The sequence below is a fragment of the Passer domesticus genome, chromosome 6, assembly GCF_036417665.1.
Source record: "Passer domesticus isolate bPasDom1 chromosome 6, bPasDom1.hap1, whole genome shotgun sequence".
In the NCBI taxonomy this organism is placed as follows: Eukaryota; Metazoa; Chordata; class Aves; order Passeriformes; family Passeridae; genus Passer; species Passer domesticus.
This window is the reverse complement of record NC_087479.1, coordinates 59533985-59557364: the sequence shown is the minus strand read 5'-3', so window position 1 is coordinate 59557364 and position 23380 is coordinate 59533985. Positions and strand designations below refer to the sequence as shown.

The 23380-nt window shown below is 42.9% G+C and overlaps 1 protein-coding gene across 12 annotated transcripts in view; it reads left to right on the top strand.

Moving 5' to 3' along the window:
- BMAL1 (basic helix-loop-helix ARNT like 1) overlaps positions 1–23113 on the top strand; it is a 49055-nt gene extending 25942 nt beyond the window's left edge. For 7 of the 12 annotated variants that reach the window (XM_064426132.1, XM_064426131.1, XM_064426129.1 and 4 more), the window contains exons 3-19: positions 119–266; positions 2992–3012; positions 3903–3941; positions 4289–4330; positions 5417–5574; positions 7002–7081; positions 8065–8157; positions 9138–9255; positions 11763–11912; positions 13622–13868; positions 16995–17101; positions 17444–17594; positions 18151–18239; positions 19080–19188; positions 20885–20978; positions 21925–22027; positions 22410–23113. In XM_064426132.1, the coding sequence (XP_064282202.1) occupies positions 127–266; positions 2992–3012; positions 3903–3941; positions 4289–4330; positions 5417–5574; positions 7002–7081; positions 8065–8157; positions 9138–9255; positions 11763–11912; positions 13622–13868; positions 16995–17101; positions 17444–17594; positions 18151–18239; positions 19080–19188; positions 20885–20978; positions 21925–22027; positions 22410–22570 (1902 nt within the window). In that variant the 5' untranslated portion in view covers positions 119–126 and the 3' untranslated portion in view covers positions 22571–23113. Of the gene's footprint in view, positions 1–118; positions 267–2648; positions 2734–2991; positions 3013–3902; positions 3942–4288; positions 4331–5416; positions 5575–7001; positions 7082–8064; positions 8158–9137; positions 9256–11762; positions 11913–13621; positions 13869–16994; positions 17102–17443; positions 17595–18150; positions 18240–19079; positions 19189–20884; positions 20979–21924; positions 22028–22409 lie in introns of those variants that run through there. The other 5 variants (XM_064426138.1, XM_064426137.1, XM_064426141.1 and 2 more) reach the window with 4 other exon arrangements.
- Positions 23114–23380: the final 267 nt, after the last annotated feature.

The window sequence follows — 23380 nt, the reverse complement described above, 5'->3', positions numbered from 1 at the left end:
TTTTAAGACTGCTAAGTTTGAGATAACTTTTTTGGTTAAAAATATGTAAGTATCTGCTTATATTAATGCAGTGTTTTTTTGGTTGGGGGGTTGTTTTTTATTTCTTCCCTGATGTTAGACAGTCCAATGGCAGACCAAAGGATGGACATATCTTCTACAATTAGTGACTTTATGTCACCAGACCCTGCTGACTTGATCTCCAGTTCCCTTAGCACTTCAGGAATGGACTGTAATAGGAAGAGAAAGGGAAGCTCAACTGATTATCAGTAAGTTGGATTTCTCTTGATTTAGCACTGCTAAGAGGAGGTGGCAACACAACAATACAGTGGGGAAGACTATAGACATATTTATAGCAGTTTTAAAATAACCTCTTCTTTACAATCTGCTTTAAAGGTTTTAATAAAGAAGAGAGCTACTGTGCACTAAGAGCCAAGTTCATTATTTAATAATAAAAATAAAGTTGTCATCTCAGTGCAGAATTGAGGGTTATCAGATGGGGTAAGGCTGAGGAGAAAAACTTCTGGCTGGTGGGGGAATGGAATTAGTACTGATGAAATGTACTGTGTGGAGGTTAATTATATTGACCATTTACATAGGAAGTACAATGTCTGACTAACAGAAGGAGAAGATAATAAAATTATTGGAAAGTGGAAGCAAAACTAGGAGTAGTTCCTTTTCTTCACCTATTTTTTGCCTATTTAGTCACTTCCTGTCAATGTGCTGCCAGCCTTTACCTGATGAAGCTATTTTGGTCTCTCTTTTGACTATGAATCTGAACAGTCTCTGGTTTGAGGTATTAGAGCTGTCTTTCTTTTAATCAACTGGTTTAATCTTGTAGTGGTTCTCAGCTGTAGAAGGAGATCCTACCACCTCTGCTGTAGAGCAGTGAAGGGCACAGCAGAGTTTGCCAGACTCCCAGACCTGTAATGTTTCCTGCAACCTACTTACTGCAAGTGCCTGTGCAAGCCTCCTCTGCATTGTAACTTTGCAAAGTGTGGCTGCAGGGGAACTTCTGAGTGGCCACATCCATTATTCATCCAGCCACAGAATCCATTTTTACGTAACTTAGCTCAGATTTTATTGCTGAGGGCCTTTGGATTGTTGGCAGCTCTTTTTACGAGGAGGAGCACAATTTTTAATCCCTGCTGAGCATCACAATTAAGAATTAGATTCTTTTTAGAGAACTTAGATACAAAATATTTAAATACCTCTCTGAACTGCCTTTAATCTCCCTGAGAAGCATATGTGTCCCTCTAGCTGAATTGACTACCACAAAATTGAGTGACCACCCTCAATCCTACCATCTTCCTTTTGTCTAGAAAGGATTTCTCCATTTCTGTTCCTCTGGGTAGGAAGCATTACCGAAATCCTCTTTTCCAAAAGACAGCTTGTTCTTGTAAGGTATAATTCTGCCCTTTAGGTTTTGTGTGCATCTTTAAAAATGTGTGAAAACTCTGTTTCCCTGAATCCTTAGTGAAATGAGTTTATTTTGTAGTCATACACGACATGCCACTACTTATCACGTAGTCATACCATAGTTCATTTTGTGTTGCAAAGTAAATGGTGGCTACTAAATGTTCCTCTTGGAAAGCAGAACTTAAGGGAGACTACTTTGACCCCTCCTTATATGTGTATGTATGGGAAAATGTTCAGAAATGCTATTGTTCAACTTCTGTTACCTGTTGATGATTTAATTACATAAATTATCCAAGTGCCCAGTTTGGTGCTTCCTGTACCAGTGAAGCCAGGGAATAAGGGAAGCAGAACCATTGTTTTAGGGTGGTTCTTTGATCATCTCTTGAATACAAGCAAGAGGAGTCATCAGCTGCAATTTCAGCTCTCCGCAACAGCTTTTTAGTTCTTTCTGCTGCAATTCCTCCAGGAAAATCCCTGCCCAGCTTACTGCTGTCACTTCAGCAAGGGCTGGTCAAATGCTGTTGTCCAAGGCTTCATGCACAGGACTGTGAACAGTAAATTTTGCTTGGGATTCATGCTTGCAATTGAAATATCACATGATGAGAAAATAAACTACCCGGTTGCATTAATAACTTACCTTGTACCTCTTCTAAATTTGGCTTTCTGGGGGTTTAAACACAAACATCCCAGAGCTAAAGGTGATGTCACAAAGGCTGCTAAATTGTGAGTAGCAGGAGTCAGTGGCTAAGACAATAACTCAGGTGTGCAGACTGGGAGATTTAGCATCATTATTAATGTTATTTTAAAACTAATCACAAAGATAATTCATCTAAGAGTGCAGTGAATACATGAAAGGCTCTTAGGTTTATTTTTAAGAGGGCTCGTGTCCAGTGTTGAACAGGAATAACTAGTATGTTATTGGCTGAGATGAGAAGGCTTTTTCATAAGGCTTTTATAAAACATAGCCTCTTATCATGGCAAAGCTCAGTGGTATTTCAGGTCACTTTACAGTCTTGGAGTGATGCCAGCAGTTATTTGCATGTAGAAATTCTGTTTAATTTCCTTGTGATATCATAAAGTGTTTATACAGTTCAGCTTGGGACTTAAGACTAAGGCAAAATGTGCATCTATCCTGCTGGGCAAGAATCAAAAACTGAGAAACTTGGGATACTTTATTTTTATTTTTATGTTTTATTTCTGGCCTTAGAGTCCTCTGAAATCCCATTTATCTAACCACAAGGACAACACGCATAAAGCACAGATCTTTCCTTTCTGAAGATGAAACAATATCTCAATGATTTGCATAACATAATTTAGGTTAGTTGTTTTATTAGTTTTTCACATTAAGTGTAATGAACTATGCTCTCTTTTCTTAAAAAGCAGAATTATTCTTTCAGAAAGTAGATTAATTTGAACAAGCTTGTTTCTTTAGAAAATGCTCACTGCTATTGTCCTGTTTTCATTGTGCTTTTCATTTCAAATAGAATCTGAATTAGCTTGAGAACTTCAGCAGAAAATGTAAGATATTGTTCTTATTTCCTATATATGGTGTACTTTATTTTTCTTTCTTTTCAGACTCGATGGCTTTCCTTTTGAGTAAGTATAAATATTTTGGTAATTGGTAAACCTTAAAAAAGATGCCCAGTGTTTTTTCCCCTGCCTTTTTCTGCCATAGACTTAAAATTCATAGGTAGAAATTAAAACAGAATGAGCAGGCCTAGGAATGTCCATATGAGCACAGTTGTACAGATTTATGTAAGCCAAAACATCCTCTCCCTAATTATTTTGTCTAAAAAAAGATGTGTAGTCATGAGCATTTAGCTTTTTCTACCAAGTGCAGCTATGAAAACTTACACTCTCCTCTCCTGCTTAGTTGTGCACATGTGGCTACAGTATTAAATGTAATGAGGGGGATTATTTCTATTCTTCATTCCTCTCTCCTTGCTTCTTTTCTTCATGTTCAAACAAAAGCAAACCATGTATCTACACTGAAAGTTGCACTAATTTCCAGTGTGCCTTTCACACAGACTTTTATTCTCTCCTTGCATTTGGCCACCTCCAGTGGTGTGTTAATTTAGATTATTACCATTTTCCGCCCCAAAAACAACTACTATAAGGCAAACTGAGCTATAGAACATAAAGGCATCTGCACAAGGTTGGGTTTTTTTCCCCCTCCTTTAGTTAACTGAAAAACATTTTTGTAACAGATGATATCTTTGAACTGCAGCATGTTTTACTGTCAAACACATCAAACTGTGCCATTTAGTGAGTTCTGAAGGAGACACAACTAATTTAAGAAAATGTTTTAATGTTACAAAAACCACACAGCTTCCTTAGTCCTTCCAGGTTGTTGTTTTTATACTCCTATTTTTGCATTTGTGATTTAGAGGTGGCAGGAATACTTGATTGTGACTTTATGGTGGTTGGATAACAGTTCTGCTAGTCCTGCTGAACTTGTGATGTGTTGCTTTGTTCTGTTTCTGCAGGGAAGGTATGGATACAGATAAAGATGACCAACATGGAAGGTACTGTTGATACTGTCACTGAAATCTCAGTTCCACAGTTCTGACACAGCATCCTGACTGTGGGATGCCTGTTCTCAATATCACTGTGGTCCCAAATTATTGCTTTGCTGGGATGAAGCAATAATCTAAACAATCTTAGTTTAAACAACATGGAGCAGACAAGCTAAAACACCCCCTAGTCTGAGGTGCAATGTTATAGATACTGAACTTGGCTGTAGAAAGGTTAAGTAAACATTCAAATTCTAAAAAAACTGATCTTAATGAGGATCAGTAGGATGTAAGATGCAGGAAAAGAGTTGGGTTGAGTGCTTTCAACACTGTAACTCTGTGATGTCATTTCTCAACAGATTGGAGTATGCAGACCAACAAGGCAGGATAAAAAATGCAAGGTAATGCTCTAAACAGATATTTTTCAAAGCACTGTCTCTTGCTTTTTGCTATGTATGAATTATTTGTGCATATTTCTTCTGAAAATATCTTTTTCTAGCTTTGACCTTCCCTTATTTTTCAATATCTTTGCACTGTTGACATTTTTCATTAAGTTTGCATAGAGTGAAACAACTAATTTGGTGAGTAACTTGGTTTTAGTCACCTCATTGCTGTTGAAATTTAAGCCAGATATGTTTCTGGTAATGTTGCATTCTTCATCTCTCTTCTTTCAGACTCAATAGTGTGTTATGAAAGTGTTAGCAGTGAATCTTAATATGGGAAAATATAAACCTGACCAGCACTGGGTGTGTTTTCTGGCTTGTGCTTGTGCAAGCAAGCTTGTGCTGCAGCCTTTCCTGTTGCTTGTAACCGTTCTTTACCCAAACAATTCACATCAAATGTCTGAAGAGTGTCTGCTGTCCTTTCCATGAGGATAACAGGGAGCTCACTCACCCTGAGGTGTAGCATTCACATTTGATGAAAAATCTCTTTGCTCAGGATTTTTCTCCTGGGAAGCTGAAAAGCCTCAGAGAAAAAGGGAAACAATTCTTATCTCATTTGCTTCTCCTGTGTTTTGCTCCTTTGGAATGTGTTTGGAGATTGTTTACCCACAGGTGATTGTTTCATTGGTTTTTGGTGTGAGTTGTTTTGAGTCAATGGCCAGTTTGGGCCAAGCTGTGTTGGACTCTGGAGAGAGTCACGAGTTTCATTATTATCTTTTTAGCCTTCTGCAAGTATCCTTTCTGTATTCTTTAGTACAGTATAGTTTAGTATTCTTTAATATAATATAGTACCATAAAATAATAAATTAGCCTTCTGAGAGCATGGAGGCAGATTCATCATTCCTGCCTTCGTTGGGCACCCCACAAATCCAGTACTGAGGAGGTTGCTCTGGGCATTGCTCCTGTGCTTGATGAGACATCAAATGCCCCAAGAGTGCCTGCTGTCCTTTCCGTGAGGATAGCAGGGTAGCTCTCTCACCCTGAGCAGGTTGCTGTGGGCATTGCTCCGTGTGCTCACGTGCCCTGCTGTGTGTGTGTGTGCAGGGAGGCTCACAGCCAGATTGAGAAGAGGCGCAGGGACAAGATGAACAGCTTCATAGACGAGCTGGCCTCGCTGGTGCCCACGTGCAACGCCATGTCCCGCAAGCTGGACAAGCTCACCGTGCTCAGGATGGCTGTCCAGCACATGAAAACACTTCGTGGTGAGTTGCCTGGGGCCATTCCAAGTGGCATTTCCCCAAAGCCACGCTTTTCCTCTCCCTTTTTTTGCCAAAAAGGAGTAAGTTAATTCATTTTGGGAGGATTACTCCCTTCTCTTAGCATCTGATGCTCGGTGTTCATTCACAGCTTACTAGTTCATGGTCCAGTAAATACCCTGATGTGACTGGGGAACTTGGGGGTGAGAAAAGAATAATTTTCCATCATCTGACCCATTGATCACTACTGCCAGACTCCACAGCACCAAGGCACCTGGGGCAGGTGGGGAGAAGGAGCAAAGGGCTTAAGGGCAGTGCACACTTAATTCTGGTGCAGTATTGAGCACTGCTCTAAGCAGGAATGTACCAAGTTGTTGGATAGAGAGATGACATTTTAGGTATGGTATTCCCACAGGACTTCTAAGGTTTTGTGTTTGTACCTTTAGCTCTGTGTGAAAAAGAATAGAGAGTACCTTGAAAACTTAATTTTGGTCTTTTTGACCAGTTTCTATTGCAAGCACTTAAAGGCAAACACACAGGTTTGGAAGAGTTGAGGTTGTGAGAAATCACTGTGTGTTCCTAAAGCTTCATATGAGTGAATCAGTGTTTGGGTACAATCAGTTGGTGCTGGTGTTAAAAGCTTTAGGCCTTCAAGAAATGCACTACTGAGAAAAAAAAAGGGATGCAGATAGTGGTAAAAAAGATCCTGGTGATTGTTGCCATTTCTAGGAGAGCTGCTGCCCTCAGTCATATTTAGTCTTGCAGTTTTGGAAGGCTTAACCTTCCTGCCACTGTCACTTGATGAGTTTAATACTTTATAACACTTCAGTGGTTACTAATTTGACTCTCCTCTGCATTTATGAAGGGAATAGAATGAGAAGAATTAGTCTTTAATAAATAGCTGCCTCATTTGTTGCCAATTTTGGGGTTTTGGCATTGTAAGATGATGTCATTGTAATGCTGGGTTTTATCTTTGGCTTGGAATGAGAGAATTGATTTGTAAATTCCTAAGTGATGATTTGTTTACATGAGCTTGTCATGGTTTACTGAGTTATAAGGAGAAGAAATAGTTTGAATGCTTTTATTCTTTAATATCTTACTTTTATAATTTCTAATTCTGAGACTAGGCCATAAATCAAGAACAAGCTTTGGGTTCAAAAATATGTCAAGGAATACTTTTATATCTCAGAGGCATTTAATTTGCATTTCTGCCCCATGCAGTACTTGTGTCTGAAGCAAAAAAAAGCTTCATCCTTTTTAATATCAAGTTAATATCAACAGAGCTCATGTTGATAGTAAAACAAAACCAAAAAAGTTCATTTTAAAGAGCTCCTGCAATGAACAGCAGACTAAGAAGGAGCCAAAAAAAGATTGCTCATTTAAGTGTGTAATGTTGATGGTGTGGGAATTGTTTGTTTTGTTGTTTTCTTTAGGTGCTACAAACCCATATACAGAAGCAAACTACAAGCCTGCTTTTCTATCAGATGATGAATTAAAACATCTTATTCTCAGGGTATGTTCCAACTTTTAATTAAGAGATATTAATATCTGTGACTGTAGCTCTCCCAAAGCCCACCACTAGTATTTTTCTACCTTGTATCTCAGCTTAAAAATGTTTTGATTATGGAGGATAATTAAGAAATCTGGAGCCTGCTTCACAGAGTCAGTGAGTTTAATGATGACTAGCATTCTTAATTTAAGCAGAAAGATTGAAGAGGGGGGATTTAGATGGGAACTATTGGAATCTTCAGTTATTACATGTACAAACCAAAATCACATGAATAGTTTTCTTAACAGACTTGCTGCCCTGGCTAACCTTGCCATGATTTTCAGTGTACAATGATACAATGAACACTTTTTAATTGAGGTCACTGATGTAACATGTCTTAGTGTGTATGGCTGCCTGCTGTTATACTCCTTTTATAGTGTGGAGAGCTTCTCTCATTAGTCAGTAGTTAAGCTCTTCTAGTGGCTGTGTAATTGTTGAAGCACTGCAGTGTCCACATGCAGCATATGCAGAATTTCATTTCTGCAGCATTGTGACTCTGAAGATACATAATTGCTTGTGTGTGACTAAAAGACAATACTTTGCAAATAGGAATTAGTTGCCTCCAGGCACAGAAATAAATATCCACATTATGGTTGGTTTCTAAAAGAGGAGCTTTTTTAAGTACAGTTAAAATAACATTTTAATTTGAAGGCATTATTAAACATAATCATAATATTATTGGACAAGACATGGGTTCTTTCTTCTCATAAAAGTTATTTTACATTCTGGGCACAATGCCCAGAATTCTGCCAAAAATGTTTGCAGATGCAAAAAAGCCCCTTCATTGTAATTTTACTTTTTTTCCTGTTGACTCAGTTACCTCTAAATGTTAAGACAGCTCTCCTAGTGTAGAAATTCTGCTGTACACAAAGTGCTTTTAAAGGTTATCATGATGCAATGTGGATGTATAACTTGGGATTTGACTTTCCCCCCACCCCCCCGATTAGGCAGCAGATGGATTCCTTTTTGTTGTGGGCTGTGACAGAGGAAAGATACTGTTTGTTTCAGAATCTGTCTTCAAGATCCTCAACTACAGTCAGGTATTCTTTTCCATTTTAAGTACATTAAAAGATTTGAGAGCTTTTTGATGGTTATGCCTTTATCTGGGGGATAGGTATGAGAAGAGTCTGACTTGAAAGCTGAGAGGTGTTGCAAAGAGAGAGAGCTTTTCTCTGCCATGTCATTAGAGAAGATTGTTTCTGGTTTCCATTCAAAGCAAGAGGTGAAAAGGAACTAAATTTAATTCACTGATTGAAGCACTCTGCTCAAGGATTTACCCTCAGGCTTGCAAAAGCATTACCTATTTGGGAGTGTAAGCAAATATTGAAACATCAGTCTGGGGTTTTTCCAGTAGCATCACATGGATTTTTCAGCTTAGTTTTCTCTCTGCCTGTTCTGGTTTTGCTTGCATGCTTACTGATGGAAACTGGAAAGCAGTTATATCAAAGCCAGGTTTTTAATATATGCTCAACATAAGGCTTAAGTTGGACTATATATTGTGTAAATAATCTTCATTCTTTCTGTCATCTGCACTCCTCATCAAATTTAAACCTGTATTAGCTTCAAAAGTTTTCCTCAGCCAGCATTTAGTTAGGTATATACTAAATTCATATGTAAATAATGAAAGAGAACATTTGCAATTAGGATTTTTTTTTCATTCAGATGTGTGGTAGAAGAAGTAAGACTGAGTAGTAACCAGAATATTTGGTGGGAGGGAATTGAGTGTGCCAGCTCTGCAAAACTCTTACTGAAAACGATGACAGGAATTACTGTGTAATGTAGTCATAAATTCAATACACAGAGAAAACCTTCCATCAAATCATGGAATCATAAAATAGTTTGTTTGAAAGGGACCCTTTAAAGGTCATCCAGTCCAAACCCCCTGCAATGAGGCTGGATCTGGATGTTTGGTATTCCTTGGTTACACCTGTGTGTAAAAGGATTGTTCATACTGGATGCTAAAATGAAGAAAACATACTGTCATTATTTTACTTTTTGACTGAATGTTCAATCTCTACAGAATGATTTGATTGGTCAAAGTTTATTTGATTATCTCCATCCTAAAGACATTGCCAAAGTGAAGGAGCAGCTCTCTTCTTCTGACACTGCGCCACGAGAAAGACTTATAGATGCAAAAAGTGAGTGTTCCCAACTTTGGGAAAAATGTCATCTAGAGTCACTGCTGCTGGGGTTTTGCCTCATGTCACAAGTGGGGATGTGGGGGGATGCTGCCTGCATTGTCTCATGCCAAGGAAGTTGTACCTTAAAGACAGCAAGAAACAAAAAAAAAGAAAAAAAAGTGTGAAACAGGTTTCTGGAAGCTGTTGGGTTTGGCATTCACTGTGACACTCTCTCTTCCAGGCATCAAAGCTTTAACTTTTTCCATTAGAACATATGAAGCATTTCTTCTAATCCATCATTCTAAATGGTCAGAATACACTCAGTGTTATCTTGGTAGTCCTTAGCTGTCAGCTAAGATAGAGGATTCATTTTATTTATCTACTTATTTATTGCTTACTGCTGTCAATGACCCAGCCTTTCTCTCAGAAGGATTTTAACTTTGGAATCATTTCCTGCCATGTCTCTTAGCTCTGTTCCATTCTGGTATTTTAAAGTAGTTCTGAATCTCTGCTGCTCTTGGGGTGAGTGGGTGTTTAATTCCCTCTCATAACAGGAGTCTGCACTGCTTAAGTGGAAGGTGGTATCTTACAACTGCAGATTTCCAGGTCATTAAGTCTCATGCTTGTCAGGAGCAGAAATCTCCTGGATCTCAGCTCAGAGAAGCCACCAGCTCAACTTCAGAAACTGAAGTTGAGAGAGAGCATTTGAGGGCAGGGAGCCTGGAGGCTTCAGCAGAATCAGCTGCAGTTTTTTCTGGCTCCTGGTTTCATCGGTTGTCAAGCATGAATATCCAGTGCTGCCTCCTGTTTTTTTGGTTTTTTGGTTGGCTTTTTTTTTTTTGTGTGGCTCTGACAAAGTTAGGGCAAAAATAAATACTATGAATTACAGTCTTCCCATCTGCTATGATAGACAGATTGGTAGAATTTCAAGAACTCATACTGGTGAAGAGTATGAGGATGTATGCACGTATTTATTTTTGTCTTGGCATGAGTAACTCAGCACAGCTTGTACTCACACCACGGTGCAGCAGTTTGGAGGGCATGTGGTGCAGGGCAGCCTGACCTCCTGGGGATCACCTCACTCCAGTGGAATTGTAAGAGAGGGACACTTTCCACTACAATACTGGAATTGCTGGGATTCCTCCTTACGTTAAAAGCTCACAAGGCCTGAGAAGATTTTGTTCATGCTGACAGCTGCTTGATTTTACATATCCCCATGCAGACGTGGTTGGAGTGGATGGCAGGCTGTGGAAAAGTTGCTGTGTGATTTAAATCTTCCACCAGCCCTTGGAGCACTGGCCTTGCTGATACCTGTGCTCCTGATGCATGCCATGGAAGCATTCCATGTCTTCCCAGAGCCCTGGTGGTACCAGCACTCTGCTGGTGGCTCAGAGTGATGTGTTTTGGTTGGTTTTCCCACAGAAAAGAATCCCCTGTGAGAATATGATAAAGGTCAGGGTTTATTGTTAGGGCATGTCCATGTGCAATTATTTCTGCAAGGCCGGAGAGACTTCTGAGACATAACTGGAGGTCTTGGGGATTTACAGTTCCTGAGTGGGTCTCTGCTATCTGTTCTCCTCTGTCTCTCCCTGGAGTGTCATTGGGGCTCTTCTGCTCCATATGCACACGTGTTTCTGGGAGGGTGTTGTGATAGGAAAGTGCCAGAAGGGTCAGGAGCCTCCTGAGTGACTGTGTATGGAGTTCTGCTCTGGTTGTGGAAAAGTAATCTCTCTGTTTTAAACCAGTTCAGAGAAATTGCAGTATTTATCACAGGACTTGTGTGGATTTGCCCAATCTCTTGCTGATCTTTGCTCTCAGAGCCCGTGTTCTTGAGCTCACCTCAGTGTTCTAACAGCAGAAAGCACAGGCAGAAGTCGCAGTGTTGGTATTGATGCCTTAAGCAGCTGGAACAGAAGCTAGACAGAGTTAAGGGGAATAAAAAAGATATTTATTGAAGATCCTTGAAAGGCCACCCTGGCAGTACCAGAGCTGTAGCTCTGCCCAGGTGGTTCCAAGATGGAAGCAAAAGAGGGCTTGGTCACGATCTCACATTTTTATAGGCTTTGTCCATTAGTATATTGGAACTAACTGTCCAATTACAGCTCCAGCCCATGAAGTCCCATCCTGCTTGTTTTTTCTCCCTTCAGTCCATGTTGTTTATGCTCTTGGGCCTGAGATCCAGATTGGCTGTCCTTGGCTCCCCAGCTAGAGAAGGAATTGTTGTGTCTGCCTCCTCTGTGAAGAGACCTTGCCATCCCCTAATATGAAACCCAGACCCACACCTTACTATCCCCTTGTATGAAACCCAGACCCACGCACCAAAACAGCACAAAAAAGCAAAACCAAAAAACCTAAAACCCGAGGTATCAGTATGGTCGGCTGGCTCCTGCACAACCACACACATCAAAACCTCAAAACCAGGAGATGCAAGACCCAGCGAGGTTGAAGCGCCGTGGGGTGGGGTTTGTGGGGTTTGTGGGGTGGTTCCCTCTCACCTGACCCTGCCTCCCTCGCCGTTTGCGCAGCCGGACTCCCGGTCAAGACGGACATCACGCCCGGGCCCTCGCGGCTCTGCTCCGGGGCACGGCGCTCCTTCTTCTGCAGGATGAAGTGCAACAGGCCCTCTGTCAAGGTAGAGGACAAGGATTTCCCTTCAACCTGCTCAAAGAAGAAAGGTAACCATCATGCCTTTATTGCCAAGGCTGTCAGGATTTTTTTTAATGCTGCTCGTTCTCAGCAGTTGAAATTTTTTACATTTATCAATGTTTGTTATTAAGATTCTGAGCTATGTCTTGGTCTGTTACTTCTTCAAACTCCCTCTCACCCCCTCCAGTATCTCTTACACACCTGTATTAGCATTTAAAGCCAAATTCTCCACTCTGCTTTCTTGAAACCTTTTTCAGGCAGTTTGTGCCAGCAGCTCTGAGGGGTTATTGCATCATCTTCAGACATTGGTCAGGTCACGTTCAGTCTTGACCACCTGGGCAAGGTCTCCAGTAAAGGGGAGCTGTTCCTTGTTCTCTGCCCAGTGATGTGTGGATGGATATCCACCTCAAAAAATGAGTGTAATTCTAAGTTCATCTGTGGGTTGTGTACATTCTGAGTACTGGAAACGTGGCATTTCTACACCTGGAATATTTGCTTGTAGCATTAGCAGTGTTGGTAATATTTTCTCCACTGGAGGCTCTTCTTCTAGGCATGTTGGAATATATTTTTAGCCCAAATGTGAAGGTTTCTTCTTTGAGTACTGTGAATGATACATTTGGTGTTAGTTAATGTGAAACAACAGGAGAACAGAGGCAATTTTGGTGCATTCTTTGGCTGTGGCAGCTGCCCCATCTCCCAGCTTTGGCCTTGGATCCTGCTTTTGTGCTCACTGCTGAGGAAGCCAGTGTGTGTAGTTGGCATAAACCTTTTACTCCACCTGCCTGTGAAAGTCAGCTTCCTTGGAGTTTTCAAGCCTGCTCAGTGCTGGGGAACAGGAATTCTTTTGGACACTGACTTTTACTGGCCATTGCAAATCTTCATCACCCCTGTGTACAGCTGTCCCCTGTACACCCCAGGCAGATTGTGTTCCTCCAAGCATGGGTTTTTATAGGAACCTCAGCTTAAGATGAAAGAGGAATCTTATTTGTTAATCTACTAATTTCTTCATACATTCCTTTGGGTTATTCACCTCTTTTGCTGAAATAATAGAATGTGATGCAATTTCTCCTCCAAATTACCAAAAGCAGCCTTGATCTGAGCTATGTGATGTTTCAGCATAAACAGTGGTTTTGCCAAGATAAATTGTTTATTGGATTATCTCAGATTAGCTGCATTGCAGCAGGAGTGCTGAAAAATCCCTTGGAATCACAGAGTCATTTAGGCTGGAAAAGGTTTCCGAGATCATTGAGTCCCAGCCTTTGACCAAACATCCCCTGTCAGCCAGACTGTGGCACTGAGTGCTCTGCCACTTCTTGAACACCTCCAGGGATGGGGACTCCACCACCTCCCTGGGCAGCCCTTTCCAATGCTTAACAATCCCTTCTGTGAAGAAATTCCTGCTGCTGTCCAAGCTGAACCTCCCCTGGTGCAGCTTGAGGCCGTGTCCTCTCATCCTGTCACTGGCTGCCTGGGAGGAGAGGCCGATCCCCACCTGGCTCCAGCCTCCTGTCAGGCATTCTAGAGAGTGGTGAGGTCTCCCTGAGCCTCCTTTTCTCCAGGCTGAACACCCCCAGCCCCTCCTTAGTGAAGAGTATCCCAAATGTCCTGCATAAGAGAGGAGGTGCATTATTAGCAGAACTGATTTGAAGTTCTCCAAAGCTGTACCCGCGACCTAACTGCTTTCTTGGGTTTTGTTGGTTTTTTTTTTGGTTTTTTGTTTTTGTTTTTCTTTTCACAGCAGACCGCAAAAGCTTTTGCACTATTCATAGCACAGGCTACTTAAAGAGCTGGCCTCCAACAAAGATGGGCCTGGATGAAGACAACGAGCCCGACAACGAGGGCTGCAACCTGAGCTGCCTCGTGGCCATCGGGAGGCTCCATCCCCACGTGGTGCCGCAGCCGGCCAACGGCGAGATCCGGGTGAAGCCCACCGAGTACGTGTCCCGGCACGCCATCGACGGCAAGTTCGTCTTTGTAGACCAGAGGTGAGACTTCCCCCAGCAGCTTCCACCCTGGGACACCACCCAGCGCTGCCTCGCCCACAGCTTGCCTTGCAGCAGTGTGTAAATACCCCTGGGAAAAGAAATCCCTGCCCTTCTTAGCTTTTTTTACTGGGTTGGCTTTTGAGGTGGAGCTCAAAGCTGTTACTGTGCATTAATTCAGTGTGACGGATTAAATTTTTTAAAAATCCCCCAAACTTCCAAAAATGTGGCAGAACAACACCAGGATCTTTTCTGCCAGTTCGTTAGGGGGGTTATGTATGTGTGTAATCTTCAGAAGAAAATGTTTTGAAACTGGACCCTGATTGCTGCCTCTGTTACTTGAAACCTCCTGCAAACACCAGGAGCTGAGAGACTGCAGAGGCTGGGTTAGGCTTTGCTAGCATGTACACTTACATAACTGTTTACTAGGACACATTCTGCTGGATTAATGCTTCTCTCTGGGACCCTTTGTGTTTGTAAGAAAGAAAGCTTTTCACAAGGGTTATCTCTTGGAAACCGTTTTAGAGCTTGTGCCCGTGTGGTATCTGCTTTCAAACAATTTATTAGCTAAAAGGCTAATTCTTTCCTTTTCCAAAACAAAGGGCTTGAATTTTCTTCAGTAGCAGGCACATATGACCTGAATCTTCCTTGAAAATTATTGGATTGTGGAGGGAAAAGTAGGAGGTTGAAGGCTGTTAAAGGGGAGGTTACTCTGGGTTGGTTGGAGAGGGGTTGCTTGGTTCCCTTCCTTGTCAAGAGGGATTGAGACTGCCCAGATGAGGCTGTTCCAGTTTCCCTGTGGCTTTGGCTCAGCTGCTTCACACACAGAAAAACCCAAACTCCAAACTCTGACAGAGTCTGCCTGCTGGAATTGGGTTCAGGGGAGACTCAGCTGATCTTCAGTGCCCTTTGAGAGGAAGTAGAGGATACTCATGGGAGGAAGGAAGTGCAGAGAATTTTTTTTTTTTTATGTTACTTATCTGTTTTGGAGTGGTTGGGTTTGTGGGTTTTGGTTAGGTTGGGTGGTTTTGGTTTTAATTTGATGGAAAGCTTTTGAAAATACCAACTGTTGAGTGCTTGGAGCTGGTGCTCACTCTGGGAGCATTCATAGCTTTCTGTTGCTCAGAAAATGCCATTCTGTCTTGTTTATAGACAAGTTTTATTTTCAAAAGATCAGACTTATTCCCCTGATGTGTAGTTTGAAGGCATTTCTAAAATAATGAGACTCAGAAAATGTTGACCCATTGGATTTAAACACATATGCTTTTATTGCATTGCTTTCCAGCTGTTGTTTACAGTCCTTGGGATGTCTATGCTACTTCAAAAGACTCTTTGAAAGGGAATTTATTTAGAAGAAAGCCTCATCTGTGGGCCTGAAGCTGACATCCAATGCTCCTTGCTTTTCCTGGAGAATATATAGGCACCTGTAAAAGTTGAAAACAATTTATTTCCAAGTCAGGTTGTTTTGTTCATATAGACTTGCACTGTTCATTTATCATCTGTCCAAGGAACTCAGGAAAGAAACACTTCCTAAACTCCCTGTGACCTTTCCTGTCTTCATGGATTTCATGGTCCCTGGAGAAGCACAGCAATGGATTAGGTACCAATTAGCTGGGCTGCCACAGCCAGGGAGCTGCTTAACAATTCTCTGTTGGAATGGCAGCTACACTGAGCAGAGTTTTAAAGAGAATCATCTCTCCTCTTACTTATTCAGGACTTCTAATTGGCCTGTGTGCTGAATTTGAGAGTAAAATTAAGTTTATTATCTATGCAGATGTCATCAGATACAGCTTCAGGATTCAGAGCTGCCTTGTTAAGTCGGAGAAGCGAGCTGAGGAAAAAGTAAATACAGGATGAAATTCCAGGAGGACACAAACAATTTCATTCCTTGCATAATAGACCATGGTCAGATATTGAATGCACCCAGTCTGTTGGTGTCTGTAATTAGCTGCAGATTCTCCTTTCCACAGCACCTGCTGTAAAAATAAAAGGGTTGACAAATTACCTGTAGCTGCTCATGCTGGTTGTTCCTCATCTATGTGGGGTATCCCACAGCAGTGCTGCTAAAAGCCTTGGTTACTAAAGTCCTTGGAAAAATACTGGAGTCAGCTTGACTGGATTCCCAGCTCTTCCATTTTAAAGATAGGCTTGGTTTTGCTGCATTGTGGTTCTCTTAGAGATTGCTTTGATGAGTTTTTTTGAAGTTTTAAGTGGCCTGGCATAAAGTTCACCCTACAAAAGTCAGTTTGAATTCTTGTTTCCTTCCCCAAGGCTGAGGGCATTGGTCTCCCTGTCAAGGAAGGCTTGAGGTGTCCTCAGCTGGTGCTGAAATCTCTTGTGTTTGGGAACATACAAAAATGCCCCACAGTGAAATACCATGCATTTTGTGCTTCAGCTTTTTTCCTTCTGTTTGTATTCATAATTATGAATATCTACTAATTTCTGCATTTTAGAGTGTTTAATTTGGGCTTTTTTGAGATTGCAGAAAATATGCTGATCTACCTGGGTTTGTTCCTTATTGCCCTTCATGTTTAATTTGAATTGGAATGGTTTGGAATTGTGACACTTATTTCAGCTTCTTCAATGAACCGTCACTTCTCCCTCAGTCATTTTCTTCTAAGAAACACTGATTTTTTTTTCTAAGAAAATTCTTCTAAGAAGTCCAAGAATTTTCTTCTAAGAAATGTACAGAATCCAAGTTAAGTTTGGTGTGGTCTTGTTCTGTCCCACTCTTGAGTTCTCCAAACCTTCGATGTCTGTTGTGCAGTGGCACTTTGTGCAAAAGCTTCCTGTTGTCTTGTGGCTGCTACGAGGCAGCTTTTTTCAGCCTTAAATTCCCAAAATTACAGCAAATCTTCAAAGCTATTTAGAAAGTCTTACATCCCCTCTGGTGATGGTAAGTCAAATGTAATACCTGAGGGCTCTGGGTGTTAGGTACTTCTTTAATTACCTGAGAATTAAAAATAGTGTTCTTAAGGAATTTTTTTTACCTTCTAAGCCGAAAATTCCTTTCCGCATTACTTGAGCCTTACCCAGCCTCAGTGTGAGCTTTAGGAATCTCTCTCTAATACTTCAACTTGAAAAGATTTTTTTTTTTTTTAATTTTCTTCCTCTCCCTCCCTTCCCCAGGGCAACAGCCATCCTGGCATACTTACCCCAGGAACTTCTAGGTACTTCGTGTTATGAATATTTTCATCAAGATGATATAGCACATCTCGCAGAATGTCACAGACAAGGTATGGTTCTTAATAATTCAGGAAAGAAATTTTGTTCAAAATATTGGGAACAGTTGTTGTGTTTTAAGGAAACCAAGCAGACTTGGAAAGATTTGGGTATTGCTGTTTGTGAATGCTTTAGTCAAGAGCATTGTGCTGTATGTGCTAAACACTGTGATTATCTTAGACTTGCATGGATTTGTAGGGAATATTTGAGGTTCAGGCTGGTTGTGGGGGATGAGGGAGGAATAGCATTTTTCTTGAGGGATGTGGGGAGGAATAAACAGGGTTTTCCCTGATAAGGCTGTGTTTATGTTGTGGTGCCTGCTTGACACTAATGACTTGCTTTCTACCTGTCCTCAGTTTTGCAGACAAGAGAAAAAATTACAACTAACTGCTACAAGTTTAAAATAAAAGATGGCTCTTTTATTACGTTGCGGAGTCGCTGGTTCAGTTTCATGAACCCTTGGACCAAAGAAGTAGAATACATTGTCTCCACAAACACAGTCGTTTCGTAAGTGCTTTTCCCTCAGCAGGTGCCTGGGAATGCCCATTGCTTTGCCCTTTTCTCATGTGAGAATTGACCTAAATATGTATGACAGTAGGTGTCTTCTCCAGACATCACCCCAGGGAGAAGGGGTTTCATTTAAAAATTGCAGTAATTTAATTTCTGGTTGTTAAAGCTTGCAGAAAATAGAACTATTTTCTTTCTTTGGGAAAAGCTGGGATTTGGTCTTTGTAGGAGCATAAGGGGCATGCATTTCTTTGCTTTGGCAGGTATTTCCCCCATTTTTCCTTTCTCTTGAGGTGACTGCTCAGCAGAATAGTTGCTGTAGTGGAGTTCTGTGCTGAGAAGCTGTTGGGTGCTGCACTGCACTTTGAGGTGGAGCAGGGTGGTTGATTTCTGTTATTTATCCAGCCCTGGTGTCAGTCACAGAGGTGACACTGCTGAAACCCTGAAGCATTCCATGCTGAAACTCTGGCTGCACGACCTGGGTTTCAATCACTGCTAGGGTTTGCCACCTGTGGGGTTTTCTCTGCCTGATTTTTCTCATCCTTGCACTCCACAGCACCACGGTCCTGGACAGCGGGGACGCGGCCTTTCCCCAGCTGGCAGCGTCCCCACACAGCATGGACAGCGTGCTCCAGGCTGGAGAAGGTAACTCCTGGGCTCAGGAATCACTGGCTCTCCTGCCCTGGGAGCAGCTCATCCTGTCTGCACACATTTGCTGCCCTTCTGCACTGAGATTTGTTACTATCCTGAGGAAAATGAGGTTTAGCTTTGGGTCTGAGCCACGCCTGCTGAGGGTTGCTGTTGTTAAATATGCATTTCCAGATGCATTATCCATCCTGCATAAGCAATGCTGAGGCCTATCCTGCCCTCTCAGTGGGGGCTTTTCTCTGCTTGGAGTATATCAGGCTCTTTCCAAGTGCTCCTCCCAAGTGGAGGTGTTCTTTCCAACCTCCCAAGTGCTGTGCACGTGTGAAATCCCATTACAGCAACAGCTCCTAACTGCTCAGACCTCACTTTCCCCTTCACTTTTAGATTCCTCAGTTACCTGCAGGGGCTTCATTTGCAGTCAGCAGCTGCCTTGGGTTTATCTCACATTGAGTGGAATATGCACTGGCAAGTTCTTCCCACAAAGCAGAGAACAAACATGTTTGGAGAAGAGCCTGTTTGGGCACAGAGTGGGGCAGGTCTGACAAGGCCGTGCTGTACCAGATCTGGACAAGCACCAGATGCTCAGTGCTGAAAGAGAACAGCCAGATTCTAAAAGAGTTGGGGACTGTCCTGTCCCTGCTGGCACAGAGGGACATCTGAGGCCCAGCACAGCTCAGTGCAAGCCAGAGTTCTCATCCATTTGAGGGCACTCAGCAGTTGGTGGAACTGTCAATAAATCCTGTTCAGGTTCTGCAGCCACTCAAAACCTAAACACAGGTGCCCTATGGAGAAGGTTTGCAAGCTTTTCTCTGACCTTAAAATTTCTGCCTATTTCAGGTGGCCCCAAAAGGACCCATCCCACTGTGCCTGGAATTCCAGGTGGAACAAGAGCTGGGGCAGGTAAAATAGGGAGGATGATTGCTGAAGAAATCATGGAGATTCACAGGTGAGAGAAAATGGTGTGAAGTTATATTGTTTTATTCCTGTTCTTTAAGAGGAGTTAGACTTCCTTGATTTCCTCCGAAAGAACAATTTATTCAAGCTGAATAAGGAATGATCCAACTGTACTGAGACAGCTCCAGATTGCTGTTCAGCCTCCCTGAGGCAGTCAGCCCCCACAGGGAAAGCATGCAGTTACAGCCTTGCAGCTTCCTGCTGCAAGAGACTGATACTGGCATTTCTTTGCAGTGGTGAGGATGATGGCCTGTTTACCAGAAACAGGAGTTAAAAAGAGCAGCTACCTGGAAACAAATCCATTCCAGACTGTTCTTTTCCCAGTGACTTGAGGCTGTGAGTGGCACAACCTCCAAATGCCAGAGCTGTTGATTGTGTGCCAAAACAGCAGTGTTTGTTTTCGTGCAGCCCATTTGCTCAGATGCTTTTGGGGTTGTTAGATGTGCATGAGGAGCTTTGCAGTTCCCCTGCAGCTCTTGGAGCAAGGACACAATGCTGGGGCCTGGCCATGGCAGTCAGGATGTGGGGCTGGGTCAGGCACAGGGTCCCTAAGGGACTGTGGGCATCCACAGCTGCTTCTCGTGTTCTCACCTGTGGGAGCAGCTGCTTTCAGTGGGTACCACTTCATTTCTGTTGGCTGAAAATCCCTTTCCTCGCTGATTTCCTCCTGGGAACTGTGTTCCCTTTCCTATAAAAGGGGTCTCACCCAGCAGATGTTCAGGCAGCAGTTTAACCAGACTGAGCTGCAGTCCAGGAACACATTCAGTCTGTTTCCCACAGTTTTGTTCCTGCTGCAGGCAGGAGACTCCCTCTGTCCTCACTTCAGGCAGCAGCAGATCTATCCCTAAGGCTTCATTCCTCTCTGTAGGAATAGGGAAAAGGGGAAAGAGGAAAAGAAGAAAAACATGGCTGAATCATTACTTTGAAGCTTAACCATCCCTTTTAGTAGCTGTAAAACATTTAATTAGCCCAAGTGAGTGTAGTAGTGCAGTTACCACCCGTGTTTGCATTTCATTTCGGACCCTGGGTTAGTTCCAGTCCTTTCTGAGCAGCTGTTACTATTTTCCAAAGCTGCCTTCTGTTCAGCTTTCCCAGGGGAACTCTGCCAAGGAGAAGAATCCCATTTCCATTGCTTTTCTCTGTAACTACCCCTCCTCCCTTTGGTCTGGAGATTGGTTGGTGCTACAGTCAATACATTATTCATTATTAATGATGTTTGATCAGGCTATGGAAAATGGAAGTGAACAATGTGGCTTTGAGCAGTTACAAACAATCCAGTGTCCAGTGGCCTTCTGTAGCAGGAGCTCACTGGAGGAGTCTGGGTTCGTGTGACTGAGGCAGCTGGAACTCTTAGCTGGTGCAAATTGAAGTAAAGTACTCAAAAATGAGGCTTTCCTTAGCAGCCAGGACCTTTTCCTTCTGACTCTGTGAAGGCTGTCCAGGAAAAAAAACCAGGGAGGAAGTAAAGCTTGCAGATCAAGCAGGCTGGATTTACACAGGCCTGTTGGTCTGGCTGCAAATAACAGCATTGCTGCTCCTGCTGGTGTGAGGAACACTGCAAAAGTGAGATTACAAAAATGAAGCTCCAGCTTTTGGCATCTTATGGCACCTGATACTGAAGTCAGTATTTAAAACTCCAAGTCTCTGAGTGGCTTGTAAATGCATGCCCTGTCTTATGCACGTTTCAGGATAAGGGGATCATCACCTTCCAGCTGTGGCTCAAGTCCCCTGAACATCACCAGCACCCCCCCACCCGACACATCCTCGCCAGGAGGGAAGAAGGTAAGAACGAGCTTCCCCTGGCTGGGAGGGGATGTGGGACTGTGCTCAGGGAACAGCTCCTGCCTGCTGGGCTGGAAAAGGGGCCCAGCCAAAGCACTGAGGCGATCACCCCCTGTACAGCACTGCCTGAAGGCAGCCAGCAGCACGGCCCAGACTCCAGCAGTGTTTGACACTCACCTGCCCTTTAGGCTGGATGTTTGCAGCAGACCTGCAAGGAACAGCTCTCCTCGTGTCTCCACTCTCCAGAAACTCTCTGACACCCCGTGCTGGTGAAGGCTGGCAGTGCTGGCACTGCAGCCCTGGCTGTGCCAGGGTGTTCCTGAGCACAAACCAGCACAGCCCGGGGCACGGGCACTCAGGGTTATTTCTAAGTCAGCTCCATGCACCTGCCTGGCTCTGAGATTGCTCGAGTAGCACTCAGGTGCCATTACCAGCACTGAGCCACCTGAACTCTTGTCCTGGCTGCTTCCAGCAATCTCTAAATGCTTATGGAAGTTTTATCCAAAGCAAGAACACTTACCCAGATCCTTATGCACTGCTTCAGACTTACTTAACCTTTTTTTCTGAGAAATGATGACTTGCTTGTACTGGAACAGACAGTAAATATTTCTGTCTATTCCCAGCTCTCTTTGTTCTTGAAATAAAACGCCAGGTTGGAACAGAGTTACAATTCTGGTAATAGTTATTCTTTCTTCTTCTGCCCTACAGTGTTCAACAGGTCACAGAATAGGGGCTGCTGGCATGGCATAAAGGAAAATGCAGGTGGAGGGTTGGGTGTTTTCAGCACCCCCTTGATATTTCAACTTGCTTAGAAGATTATTTGTTATAAACCACAGGGTTATTTTGGGAAGTCCATCTACCCTATATTAAAAATTTCATTATAGGACAGTTTAAGACTTAATGCACCATTTCATGCTGCTTTAGAGCTTCTGTTTTGTCTTTCAAGATCTTGAATGGTGGCACTCCAGACATTTCTTCAGCTGGGCTGCTGTCTGGGCAAATCCAGGATAATTCTGGGTACCCGTATTCCGACAACTCCTCTATCCTGGGTAAGTGAAGTCACACATGAACACACATGGACACTGGTTGGTTTTAGCAGTAATTTGCTGTTGCCATCTGCAGGCTGCAGCTGAGGCATAAAGCCCAGTGCCACACACTCTGTGTGCCCAAAGAGGCACCTGGCAGTTCTGTAAAGTTCCTTCCTACTGGAATTTCCTTAGGCAGTGCTTGGAAGCCTCTTTTCCTGAGTCAGTGTGAAGGGCTCAGCAGCTCTCCAGACGCTGCTGCTGCAGCGTTGTGTGCACTCTGGCACTCAGGCTGGCCCTGTGAGCGTGGTGGCCCTTGCTGGGGCGTGCCCAGCTCCCAGGGCCTGGCTGTGCCCCCAGGGAGGGGAGCAGCCCCCTGAGGCGCTGGCCGTGCTGTTCCCTGCAGGGGAGAACTCCCACATCGGCATGGACATGATCGACACGGAGCAGGGCTCCAGCAGCCCCAGCAACGACGAGGCGGCCATGGCGGTCATCATGAGCCTGCTGGAGGCTGACGCGGGGCTCGGCGGCCCCGTGGACTTCAGCGACCTGCCCTGGCCCCTGTGAGCCAGCCACGGCCAGCAGCCCACAGCCAAGTGCTTTACTGGGCAGCTCTGCCCTCTGGGAAACTCATGGGACTGAGAGGCTTTTATGTGGGAACTTCATAAAAGCTGTGTCAGAATGCAACTCATCCTACCATGTGTAACTTCAGACAAAGTGGAATAACCTGCTACAGTGTTCTGTGTTGATTTGGTTAGCTGTGTATAGCTTGCAATACTTGTATATTTTGGATTCTGTTGTTTGAAATTTTTTTTTAAATCACTGTGCAACTCACTGGCATCAGTGGTAGCTTTTATATGCAAATGACCATTTCAGATGTATGGTGTGTTTTTACACTGCAAAACAGTCCCCATGTGGATATTTCTTATACTAATTGTACCATAAAGCTGTTTATTCTTTCTTGTAAGAATCCTTTACTATAAATATTGTTAAAGTGTAATGTATTAGACAGTTAAATATTTTTAAAATAAATGTTTCCCTTGTTCTAAGATGGAGCATTTACTTTGATAAATAAATTTGATAAAACCCTGCTGAAGGTGCATGCTAGAAGCACTTGCTATTTATCATTTCTTTAGCCTTGGGGGAAAAAGGAGGAAAGCCAGTGCCTTACCTACACTTAGATGACTTTGTCATGACAATATTCCCAGAGAAGCTATTGTTACTTATTCCTACATCCAGGTTGATCCTGAGAAAAGCACAACAGGCAGGTGCATTGAAATAGGCTGATTATCTTTAAGAAACACATATTTTTCACTTAATATTAATCCTTCCCCTGAGGAAACAAAAGCAACTACTGGCAAAATTCATAATTCACAG